Source organism: Gopherus flavomarginatus, chromosome 1, assembly GCF_025201925.1.
Source record: "Gopherus flavomarginatus isolate rGopFla2 chromosome 1, rGopFla2.mat.asm, whole genome shotgun sequence".
Classification (NCBI taxonomy): Eukaryota; Metazoa; Chordata; order Testudines; family Testudinidae; genus Gopherus; species Gopherus flavomarginatus.
The window spans coordinates 289712161-289725487 of NC_066617.1; the positions used below are offsets into that span (position 1 = coordinate 289712161).

At 43.2% G+C, this 13327-nt stretch overlaps 1 protein-coding gene across 1 annotated transcript in view; it reads right to left on the reverse strand.

Annotated features, from left to right (window-relative positions):
• Positions 1 to 13327, reverse strand: part of SLAIN1 (SLAIN motif family member 1) — an 86406-nt gene that overhangs the window by 17670 nt on the left and 55409 nt on the right. Inside the window, exon 4 of the mRNA XM_050949216.1 lies at positions 9788 to 10126. Coding sequence (XP_050805173.1) covers positions 9788 to 10126 — 339 coding nt within the window. The remainder of the gene's footprint in view (positions 1 to 9787; positions 10127 to 13327) is intronic.

Here is a 13327-nt window from a genome sequence, read left to right on the forward strand (position 1 = left end):
ATCAGTGACCTCCTGGGCACATTCTTGGTGAGTTGCCAGAGACTGTGGGTTCTGACCTCCAGTCTTCCAGTACCCACTCTTGAAGGATTTGCTTTTCTCCCTGCACTGAGGTCCTGTCTGATGAATTCTCTGCTTTTCCAGCTTCCTGGAGATGGCCTCATGGAAGTGTATGTTTCAGGTACAGCTCACCAAATTATGGCTCTTACTGACCTCATAGCACAAGTCCACCACAACCTTGTCGTCAGCCTCTGGCCAGATGGCAGTACAACGAGGGGCTGATCTCCTGAATGTCATCCCTTGTTTGAGTGCTGTGAGTGCAGTAAAAAAATCTGTCAGCATAGACGTAGTATAAAATGAGGGTTTCAATGTCAAATGGGGTATACAAGCTGGTATCTGACTTCCAGTGCAGAAGAAGAGAGTAGATACATTGTACAATACCACTATCCTGGGATAACTGTTAGAAGGCACTGGAGAACTAGCAACACCCAAGTTGATTACCCTGCATCCACACTGCAAAGAAGGCAGTTGACCAGCCTGAGTGTAAGCAGCACTCAGACGATAGCCCCAAACAGGCCAGCTAGCCACTGACAGAGCGCTACCAAACTCAGGTCAGAGGTATTTTGTGTGGATGGGAACCATGTTAGGAACAACACCCAAATATGAGCCTGGGTTAACTCTGCAGGGAAGACACAACTTAAGTTTTTACACTCACTTAATCCATCAGTAATTATTTCAAATAGATTTACTAATATGGTGCAAAGATGAGTTGAAAATTAGTTCCTCTTACACTGCTCTACAGCCAAAATGCTTCTGAAATAAATGTAGTCCAACTTTACTAATTCTGGGTCACTGAGAATGAAAACGATGCTTAAAATTGTTGATTGGCTCTAGTTTTCAAGATATGCTATTGGGTTAGTATATACGACCCTTGACTTGGGAATGGCGGAGGATAAGTGAGTTATAAAGGGAAGGGATCTCAATTTAAACCAGAAATGACTAAAATACATCTTTGACTGGATCTATGAATAAATCTATGATTAGGTTTGGACAGTACTTGCTTTTTAGGCAAAACAATGAATGATGCAATCTGAAGCTGTATTATGTCATACATGATATGAATTGCATCATGTTATTCCTAGAAGTCATAGATGATGCAATCATAACGAAGCATACAAATCACTCTGCTGAACAAATTGCCCTACATCAGCTCTAGAAATCATACAGTGTCGTGCTCTCTTATTTGTCAGTGTTTGATTTTGCAAAGGGACACATTTCTGTTTAGCCAAAGTGAGCAGAGATGCCTCGTACTTGTGTGAACAGTGCAGATAACTTCTGCTATGTTTGTGGTGAAGTGACTTTTGCATCACAAAAGAGCAGTATAACTACTATGGTTAAGAAAGCCTATCACCTTTATTTTGGCTGCAAAATTGGAGATCAGGACAAGAGGTGGGCCCCACACATATGCTGCAACACTTGTGCAACAAATCTTTGCCAATGGTTGAACAGGAAAAAGGAAATCTATGCCTTTTGCAGTGCCAATGATTTGGAGAGAGCCAACAGATCATGCCAGCAATTGTTACTTCTGCATGGTGCCTCCAGTTGGGAAAGGTGTGTCAAAGAAGAAAAAGTGGACTGTGCATTAGCCAAACATTCCATCAGCTATATGCCCAGTACCCCACGGAGAAGGACTGCCGGTTCCTGATGCACCAGAATCATTCTCACTTGAGTCAGACGAGCAAGAGGATGAAACTTCTGGTCCTGAACCATCAGTGTCACAGGATCCACATTTTCTCCCATCCTCCTCCTCTGAACCACACCTCATAACACAAGGTGAACTGAATGACCTTGTCAGGGATTTGGAACTACCCAAGAATAAGGCAGAGCTGTTGGGCTCCAGACTACAGCAGTGGAATCTCCTGGCAGGCTATCAGGGCAAATGGACCCATCAATGCTTGCAGACTATTGCTGGACAGTGACAAGAGATGTTCCATTTAATGAATACAAGAGACAAGCCAAGAAGCACCGAGTAGACACTGAATAGGACTAAACTATGTACATAATAGTTTTTTGCCTTTTGTTTCATAATACATTTTATTTATATAACCCTTTTGCTGATTTTTTAAATGTTACATAAACAGGACAGGAGAAATATTATCATGTAAAGCAACCATAAACACATGAAAAGACCTAGGTTTACAATTTATGATTAAAACTCTACTATCTACACAATATACATAGACATAAAATGTAAAAACTTAAATATCTTAGAAACAGTAGCCAGTTGTTTTAATTGTCATATTTGAATTCAGCACATCAAAATACATAATAAATAGCACATTTTATCTCTGAAGCAGACAACTTCTCAAAAATTGTAGACCAGTGTTATTTATCTGCCAAGACCAGTGTTCAAATTTCCTCACTGCACTAGGTACAGTTATGACATTCTTAATATCTCAGTATATGGTTTATGCGTCTGTGATGTCATCAACCAATACAAGAGAGAGACAAAAAGTACAAGGTTCTCAACTCAGATCCTAGTAGATAGAAAGAATTCTTTCAATTCACCTTTAAGAAGCATTTATTTGTCATTTTTTTATATCTACACTTGCATTCTGTTAATTTTTTTTAATACCTCATTTTATTTAAAAGTATCATTGAATTACAGGCTGAAAACTGTTAGTTAAAACAGAATAATTGCACACACAAAAGAATCTTCCATTACCCACTGTGATGATTTTCAGGGTGCCTGTGACTCAGTCACACCGTTAAACCCCTGCCTCCAGCGTGATAGTAATTTGCTTGTGCTTAACTGGGTATCAGCTTCCTGACATCTCCAGCCTGTCAGCCACCCAAACAATCTCTTCTGGGCTATGCTAGCCCTTACTTTGCCTTGCAGGTTAGCAGCAGGTGTACTCCAGGTCCCAAGTTCCTTCAAAGTATTCACCTGTAGTGTCCAGACCCTTCTCCACTCACAGAAATAACAGCTTTGCTGTCCCCAAGGGAACAGTGCACACACCAGCTTGTATGATTCAGCTCAGGATCAGCTCCTTGTCAACCCCACAGCACCAAGTTTGATAATAAAGATCATGGTTTGAGAGATGAAGAGTAAGGATAACGGAAACAGCAAGTTACTACAGCGTTCTAGAGACTAAACTTAACAGGCTAACCTGCAATCTAAATAAGTTCAGCTCACCCCAAATGCCCCTTGCAGTGTTTTCAAGAATGTAGCCACAGGGCCCGATTACTTCCTAGGTGCAGGATAACAGGGTGCTTTCCTTATTCCATTGTTATAGTCCAGTAAGCCTTTGAAGTGCACCTCCAGACAAGGCTCTTCTCCCCCAGCTGCTGTTCTCTTCCTGTTAAATTTTATAATCCTTCATCTGCATTTGGCTCAGACTGGAGATTGTGAAGGACAGACAATACACAATTTGCATTTCAACAGACCAGATGGATGAACACCTCTTGTCTGGCAAGAAACCAGTTTTTCCTCCTCTGCTGGTGACTAACACCTTGATTCAGAGTGTGTGTGTACGTACATACACACTTTTTACACAGTATCTGAACATGCATTTCACAATAATCCTTGCTTTCTTTTAAGATCTTACATGGTACTCTGATGGATCAGAATGTACACAGTAGGATCAAAATATTCCTGTAACTCTCTCTACCAGTTGGCAGGTTCTTAGGGTCAAATCCTTCCATGCCCTCTCCCCATGAACCACCATTCTTAACAGCATTTTAGAGGCAACGGAGATACATTTCCTTTTCTTCTCTTTCATGGAGTCTAGAACAATTTATAAAGTCTACTCTCTTTATACTGAACTGATGTCTGGAGGGAAACCACAAATATGCAATATGCTGTTGAGTGTATGCAGCCAAAAGAAAATACAGCTTTTAAAGGAACCTGGAATATGTGTGGCATGTTTACGAACGTGGCAACTAAGCAAGGGTATAGAAGCATCTAAAAAACCGAAAATATTAAAAAATAACCAAAATACGCTAGCTCAGGGGTGGGCAAACTACGGCCCCCGGACCAGATCCGGCCCCTCAGGGCTTTGGATCCAGTCTGCAGGATTGCTCCCTGTGATGCTGCGCCGCTCTCAGAAGCGGCCCTCGGGCAGGGGTGGGGCACAGGGCTTCACATGCGTTGCCCTTGCCGCACCTGCAGGTACCTCCGAAGCTCCCATTGGCTAGGTTTCCCCATTCCCAGCCAAGGGGAGCTGCAGGGGGAGCGGTGCCTGGAGGTGCGGTAAGGGCAGCGCATGCAGAACCCTCCACCCCTTCTCCCCCAGGGTATGCAGCGCTTCCGGGAACGGGAGCGGGGAGTGGTTTTAGGTAAGCAGCACCGGGCTAGAGCTCGAACCCCTCCTGCACCCCGGCCCCCAACTCGCTGCCCTAAGCCCCCTGCCTGCACCTCATACCCCTCCTGCACCCCAACTTGCTGCCCTGAGCCTGCACCCCTCCTGCACCCTAACCCCCTGCCTTGAGCTCCCTGCTGCACTCTGCATCCGTTTACCCAACCCCCTGCCCTGAGCCCCCTCCTGCACTCCGCACCCCTCCTACACCCCAACCTCCTTCCCTGAACCCAATCATACACCCCGCACCCCTCCTCTGCCCCAATCCCTTTCCCTTAGCCCCTTCCTGCACATTGCACCCCCTCCTGCACCCCACACTCCCTCCTGCACCCCAACCCCCTGCCCCAGCCCTGCATACAATTTCCCCATCCAGACGTGGCCCTCAGCCCAAAAAGTTTGCCCACCCCTGCGCTATCTGCTATTCGATGAAGGATGCACTTTATTACTATTTTCTCTTATCTTTCTAAAAAGCAACAATGAGACCTGTGGCACCTTAAAGACTAACAGATGTATTGGAGCATAAGCTTTTGTGGGTGAATACCCACTTTGTCAGACGCATGTAATGGAAATTTCCAGAGGCAGGTATAAATATGCAGGCAAGAATCAGTCTGGAGATAACGAGATTAGTTCAATCAGGGAAGGGGAGGCCCTCTTCTAGCAGCTGAGGTGTCAACACCAAGGGAGGAGAAACTGCTTTTGTAGTTGGCTAGCCATTCATGGTCTTTGTTTAATCCTGAGCTGATGGTGTCAAATTTGTAATGAACTGAAGCTCAGCAGTTTCTCTTTGAAGTTTGGTCCTGAAGTTTTTTTTGCTGTAAGATGGCTATCTTTACATCTGCTATTGTGTGGCCAGGAAGGTTGAAGTCTTCTCCTACAGGTTTTGTATATTGCCATTCCTAATATCTGATTTGTGTCCATTTATCCTTTTACGTAGGGACTGTCCTGTCTGACAAAGTGGGTATTCACCCACGAAAGCTTATTCTCCAAGACATCTGTTAGTCTTTAAGGTGCCACAGGACTTATTATTGCTTCTTACAGATCCAGACTAACACGGTTATCCCTCTGATACTCTTATCTTTCTATAACAAATTATTTCCTGGGTTGGAATATTTTTCTAATTATTATAATTAAAAATTAAAAATTATTATATTCATAAAATCAGGGTTAGAAGGGACCTCAGGAGCAGTCCAACCCCTGCTCAAAGCAGGACCAATCCCCAGATTTTTACCCCCAGTTCCCCAAATGGCCCCCTCAAGGATTGAACTCATAGCCCTAGGTTTAGCAGGCAAATGCTCAAACCACTGAGCTATCCCTCCCCCCAGGAGGAATAATAATTATTATTATGGTGATGATCTTAAAAATTCTAAAACAAATGAATGCATTTCAAATGTTTGATTGTAAGTTTATATAAACTTCGTTCTTGAAACTGGGCCAGAATCTCAGATCAATCTCCTGCACTTCCTGGGTTCTGCCTGCCTGGCAACACCATGGAAATAATTCTTTTTCGCAGAACTGAAATGCTGTCATTTCCAGTTTCAGAAGAAAACAAGATGCAATGAAGGGCATGAAAATTAAAACACTCCAAAAAGAATACACCAGCCCAACAACACACACGCACACACACCACAAACTAAGGAGAGAATGAGACAATCCTTTGTGTCACAACAAAGTGATTTCTGCATACTGGACAATGTGAAATGGACACCAGTTTATTCCTTTAAAAGCATGATGATTCAAGTGCTTATTACAGTACATAAGATCAACCAATTTAAATACATTCCTGTCATTAATGAGTAAGTTAGCAACTCTTGAAGTTGTTAACCATAAACTTATTCACAAACAGTTTTCATTGCTCAGTTTAAAAAGGCTTCATAAAATGCAGATTTAGAGTAGGTACACAGATTAAATGGCTGTTCACTTGCAAATCAAGATTACACACAAATTCTGTCTACCACCTGCCTTACATGTGAAAAGCTTTGTTACATGTAAGACACACAGTAAGTATCTGCTTAGCAGCAATGACTGCAGTAATTAAAACAGACACTGAGGAGTATTCCTTTACTCCTCCATGTCTTCCAATTCCTAGGTCTTTAAATGATACATTAGCAGATCAAAGTGTATTAATTATAAAGAGGAAGGGGCAGTTTCACTGAAAAACAAAAATGTCTCAAGAAAGTTTAATTTAACTTACTTGATTTGAAAGAAGCTATTTGGTTTCATGATACACATTTCTACCTGGGAATGTTTTGTCACAAAGGTAAGCAATTTTCCCCAAAACTATACAGGTTTGCTCTGAAAGTTTGTTCCAGAAGTCACAATAGATCCTCTAGTTCCCCAGCTGTCTGAACCTCCGGTCCCCACCACAGGATCAGATATACCATGGCCACAGTTGAGGAAAGGTTCTCACATATAGCAGAATTCTAATTCAATTTTTCAGAAGTACAATCTTTCCACAGAGTAGAAGATTTATGTTTGCACACAGAGCGTCCTCATGTTTGTATAAGCAAAAAGGGCAGCAGGCACTGAAGGCAGAGGTTCCTGTGCTTCTTTTTGTGCTGTTGGCAAAAATTCCAATACTAATTCATTGATTTTTGCAAAAGTAAAGATCTAAAGTTATCCAGACTGAAATACCTGGTGTACTATTTTTTTTTTTTTTTTCAAAAAATCTGATCTTCAGGCAGGGCAGCAGCAGCAGCATCTCTGCTTGTCATCACCATCAGTCTTCCTCTAGCAAAGGCTAAAGATCACAATTACGCTGAAGACCCAGCCAACTCCTGGTGAAACACTGGATTGGAGACTAAATGCCATCAGTCACCCCACAGCTCTCTTGCTGAATGCCAAATTGAATATAATGCTGTTGGTTGATTTACTGCCTCCTTATGTAGCGGGCTAGGACTTAAGCCACAACAGCATGTACACGCCCAAACTGAAAGTGCCAAATTGCAGGTAATTCTCAAGAAATGCAGTCTTACAGCAGTTCCACATTCTGTGGGCAGCACTGCAGTGTTCCTTTGCTATTCAGCTCAGCTGCTAGTCATGTAAACCAGTAGCCAATCTACTGACTTCATGTGCAAGAGCACCAACCAATCTGCTTTGGGCAAGGGGAGGGAAGGCAACTTCGCTCACCTGCCGCAACATGGCACACTGCTTATTTGGTTTTCATAAATTATGTGCGGCACTGGATCTACCACATTCCCAAGTGACACGTAGCTGGTTTACCAGCTCTAGCCTCACTTACATCGCACTCTCCTAATGTTCCTGGCATCCAGTAGCAGCACCAACATGCCACATACCGTGTTTGATACTGGTTTGACCCTGACAAACACTTATTTGGCCCACTACTTGAATTTTGAAGACTTGGAGTTCTGGTAAGAGAATGAAATCATGGCCAGGATTTTGAGAAATGCTGACAGAACTCTGTGGCCATAACACTACTACTTAACTCTTATATATTGCTTTTCAGCTATGTATTTCAAATCAATTTACAAAGGGAGGCAAGTAACATTAACCCTTACCTCTTAACAGAAAAGAGCAAAAAAGGTAAGAGCCTCTCAGTCAGGGCCAGCTCCAGAGTTTTGCTGCCCCAACTGGTGGCAAAAAAAAAAAAAAAAAAAAAAAAAAAAAAAAAAAAAAAAAAGGAAAAAAAAATCATGATCAGCGGCAGCTCCACAGCGCCCCTTTCTTCTTCAGTGGCAATTCAGAAGCAGGTCCTTCCCTCTGAAAGGGACCACGGGACCCGCCGCCGAATTGCTGCTGAGGAGCCCGACTTGCCACCCCTTCCCCTTGGCCGCCCCAAGCACCTGCTTGCTGAGCTGATGCCTGGAGCTGGCCCTGCTCTCAGTACAGATATTTACTCAATTTGTCTGGACTATAATTGCCTAAGAGTCATATTAAGAAGGACATACCAGCTGAAACAGGAGTTAGAATTCCACACTACACAGGCTGCAACAGATCTGCAGCTCTATGAGACAGTAAAGCCTTCTGCAGCTGATTGAAGCTGTATCTTATCTATAGAGTGACACCTGGTAGATCATATAGCACATCAGCACTCTTGGACAGGAAGGCCATCCAGGTGGTAGTGCTGGCATCCGCCAAGTGACTTGTCACTTATTAGCTGGAAGGCATAGAGGAGACTTTGCCATAGTGTCTCAAGAGTAAGTGGTTTATGAGATGTCCTTAACCTTGGCATGGAAGATAAAACAGATATTGCCAAGGGATCTGGGGTGCATACATATTCAATATACTTAGCACTACATCCCATGTACATTCATCGATTCCATACACTTTTCCTCTCCATTTCTGTCACCCTGTTCTGTTAGGCTTTCAATGCTGACTCCTACTCCTGCAAGTCCTTAACTATCAAAAATAATAAAATTGAAATTAACATAATGTGTTATTTTGCACAAACAAGCAAACACACCATTTAATAGTGCTGTAACCTCATCCTTCCCTTACACTCTCCACACTTACCTGTTCTCCTTCCTGTGCCATGTCCAACTTAAGCATAAAGTGCTTTTGGCAGAGACCTGTCATTTACTATTTGTCAGTAAAGTAGCGTGTGTACCTGTGGCACTCTAAATAACTAACAGTTTTGGACACAAGGTCTGTTTTCTTACACAAGGGAGAGAAATAATCTGGGATGTTACAAATAAGATCCTGACTGGAAACTGGACACTGATTATCCTGAAGCAGAGTGGAGGAGATGCAACAGCACCATGATAATGATGGAAAGAAAGAGGAGAAGGAACAAGGAGTTTCAAAACTTAATACTGCAGCAGCACCAGAAAAGTCTCTTTCAGAGATTCTGGAGGATATCAGCCTTAGGCATGGTACAAAAACAGTAATGGCTGCTGGCAGCCTGGGATTAATGAGCACCACTTACCTACCTGTTTTATCAATGCTCCCCGGCATGCCTGAAACTCAGAGTGAAGAGCAGAGGGCTGAACAGAGGGGTTTTATGATAACACTATGCAATTCTGAATGACAGCAATAACAGTGTTCCTCATTTTAGGCAGAGTCAAGCGGTAAGGAAAGTGAGTAATAGAACTAGAGGAAGAAATCATATCAAGGGGGAACAAAAAACTCTCTCCCAACCTCTTCCCTTGTGCTTATACTTGCAGCATTTTAAAATTGTTTTAGACAACAACCACTTTCACAACCTGTTCAGGAACCAGACTCTACTTCAAGTTATTTAACAATAATCTACCTGAAATGATTCAAAGACACAATGATTTTAAAAGATTTAAAATTTCTGTCCACAAAGATCAAATATCATATCACAATAATTCACTAAGAGATTTCACTGCTGCAATTCAGACACATTTTACTGGTTTATTTAATCTGACCTTTAAAATAGTATTGACAATTTTGTAAAGTACAAAGGGACCAAAAAAAAAAAACAAAACTACTAATCAGAAAGGCATATAACCTACCTCCATTAATCCTATTTGGCTGCTGCTCTGGCGTTTGGGCTTGAGGAGAATAATACTGCTGCTGATAATTATTTGGAGGGAAATACTGTGAAGTGGGGCTTCTCCTGCACTCTCGAATACTGGAAAAAGTTTGAGAGTGTGGAATTCCTCTTTGGAACGGTGAACAGCGAGTAAGTCGGGGCTGTGGAGGTGGCAGGTGATCAAACTCTTCTTCATCATCAAGGCTATAGCGATCATATTCCTGATCACTGCCCGTCCCTTTCTTTCCTGAATGTAGAGAGATACTTGAGCTGTGTCTTGATACAGATGCTGAAGTAGAAGCATAATCTTGTCTAAGACCTGTAAATTTTAAGAAAATGATATTTGTTTTTTAACTAGACTATCAATACTTGTAACTGAACTATACTTAGGGTCAGAGCCTCAGCTAGTGTAAACTGGCACCACTTCATTCAAGGTAATGAATGGGGCTACTACTTTCCACCAGCTGAAGATGTTTTAAATGGTTACCATTAAGCTGTTAAGATAGTGTAGCAACATTGTTAACAAGCAGAATAATATTTCCTAAATCTGTAACCAAATGAGTAGTCTGGAGCAAGTGGTTCTTGAAATTTTCCATATTATGACTCATGCCAGGAAGCTCTTCACATTATGGGTAGGACAAATTGGTTGCGAGTCCTTGACACTTTCCTGCAAGTGTCAGACTGAGCACCCCTGCTGTGTAGAACATAACACAACACAATTTTGGGAGTCAAGAAGTTCTGAGAATGGCTGGGTGTAAATGTTCCTTAGGTGATTCGGAATTTGAAAAGTATTTTTTCTTAGATTTACAAAGAGTTCTTAGATTTGTCATAGGACTCTGATATCACAACATCTTGAGCATTCTTCCTCAAATGGGAGCTCTGTAAATGAATGTGAAAGAGAGTGTGAAAAAGTGAGTGTGTGCGCGCATGTGCATACCATCTCCTGTTTCCAAAGTATTAAAGGAACAGCCATCTATATAAAAATCATATTTGTCTGAAAATTTTGTACCTATTCTTGTTATAATTATCTTTAAGTGTTAGTTGTAATTGAATTACAGGAAAAATATATTCTTCCTTGTTCCAGTATATTTACCTGTGGCCTGATTTTGGAGGTGTGATTGTGTTCTCCTATTTTCACCACTCTGATTGCTCTTGCCTGTTTAGTCTGATTGCTCCAGCCAGATTTCATTGAGTGTTATAGTCTGTTTACATATGCGTTCTCAGTTAGCCATTCTTCACCATTACTCCCACCTGGCTTTCAACACCTCCTCCCTATATTACGGTCTCCTTTTTTCTGTCATCTCCCTTTCTCTCATCTACCCAGCTTGACTGATACAAAAAAGGGGGTGGTGCAATGCTATGTTCATTATCTCTCAATGATTTCCATGTAAAATTTATCATTATTTGTGACTAAAAAGATACATATTTTTCAAATTGCTAGTAATTCAACCTGTAGCCTAAAACTACTATGCTGTTCTCTGCAGGACCAGCTCAAGGCACCAGCAAAGGAAGCAGGTGCCTGGGGCTGCCAATAGAAAGGGGCAGCAGTATGTCTGTTGTTGGGACGGCACATCCGGGTCTGCAGCGGCAATTCTGCGGCAGCAACCCAATTGCTCCGCTTCAGTCTTCAGCAGCACTTCGGCGGCAGCTCAGTCGGGTCTCTCTCTTTTTTTCTTCACCGCTTGGGGCGGCAAAAAAGCTGGAGCCGGCCCTGGTTCTCTGGGGCTTGTGCATAAATCACCACAGTGCAAGCAACCCAAAACTTCAGCTCCTGAATACCTCAAACATTAGGGTCAGGGGAGAATCTATTTCAGAACCTCACAAGGTAACCAAAAATCCATGAAGTGTATTTTCCCCCTGTCTGTTACAGCTATCCCCGTATTCCATTTTGTTTCTTACAGCTGTCCCCATACTCCATTTTGTTTTTGTTCTCCTCCTGTGGCCACTCTTCCCTGGCTGTTAAGTTGTTTACCAGGGCCACTGCCCTTCTCAAAGGGAGGGCCACTTGTGCTGCACGCTAAGTGGGACCACTGCCCTGTTCAAAGGGTTAGTCCTGTTATCACCTCGTTGAACCTGGGCTTGGTGTAGGGTAGGCAATGTCCAGAGCTGCAAGACCTATTGTGTTTTTAAGATCCTGGGCATGAGTCATAGGCCTCATGTGCTTTTGAGTCACCTATTGTACAGGACTCTGCCCAGACATGTTTCTGTGCTCACCTGCAGTTTCTCCCTGTGCCTCCTCCCCTGTGACAGAGGGAGCCTATCAGGAATACTGGCGGGAAACTGCCAGAGTGTGCCTTTAAAAACAGACATTTTTGAAACAAACATCAGAAAGGTTCCTGCATTGCTGCCTGGTCTGATCAGCCAGGGGTTTTGGGGGGGGTCCTTTCTGCGCTCTCGTTTTATTTTTGAGCGTACCCCTGGTTTTTAACCCCCCCCCACGAAGAACGAATTGCTCCCTGAGAGATCTCCTGATTATCGAGACTGTACCGAGCCCTCCTTGCTTCTTCTGATGTTGCTGCTGCTTCTGCCTTTGCTGCTGCCTTGGGGACTGGTAAGAATCCCTCTGTGAAACTTTCCCTACTTCTATTTTATTACTTTAGCTGCTGGCTCTGTTTCCCTAGCACACAGACTCAAGCTAAACCTTGGTCTGTGTCTTAAAATCTCTCTTAAACTCTGCGGCGCTTTGCCGCTAAAAATAAGTTTGTGCCGCTGCTAAGCTCTGCTCCTGTGGGCTTTGCCTCGGGGCTCTCTGCTTTCAGCTGTATCCACTGCTGTAGCCACCATCCCTTGGCTTCCTTGGGAGCTGGATCCTGGGCACATACCACTCTGCCCTCTGTAACTTCCCCATAGCATAAGGTGCACCATAGGTTTTGTTTTTTTTAAGTTTAATAAGTCATAGTTCGTTAAGATTGTAGAGCTTGTAAGTTCACCTGCCTGGTTATAGTTTACTGTTTTGTTGCTCCATATAGTTGCTTGTTATAGTTTTGCTTAGAATTGTGATATTTGTTGTTTTGCCTAGTCGTTGGTTAAGATAGATAAGGTTTTTGCTGCTTAAATTCGTCTTCCCGCTCTCCCAATCTCTCCCTGAACTTTCCCGTGTCTGTTTTTCCCCCGCTCCAATCTCCCCCTCTGTGTGCTTCTCCGTGTCTCCCTGTTATAACCCTTTGCTGCTTTTTCCCCCGCATCTGCACTCTCCCCGAACTTTCCAACTCCTTGCTGCTTCCCCCCCCCCAATGTCTGCATCACCCTCCGAACGTCCCAAACCCTTTGCCGCTTTTTTTCCTTTGTTTTTGGTGTCCGCTTGTTGCTTAAACCTCTCTCTAGCCCTTCTTTACACTTCTCCGCTGCCCCTCCCCTACCGAAGATCACCATCACGCTGCTCCATTGTCCTTACCCTGCAGGGCTTCAGAGTCTCTCGCTTCTTCCAGCCGCACTCTCCTTTCATCAGTTGCCACTAACATTCACTCCCCTCCCCCCTCCTGTTCCTTGACCCAGCCTTTAGGTAATCTCTTGCAGATTA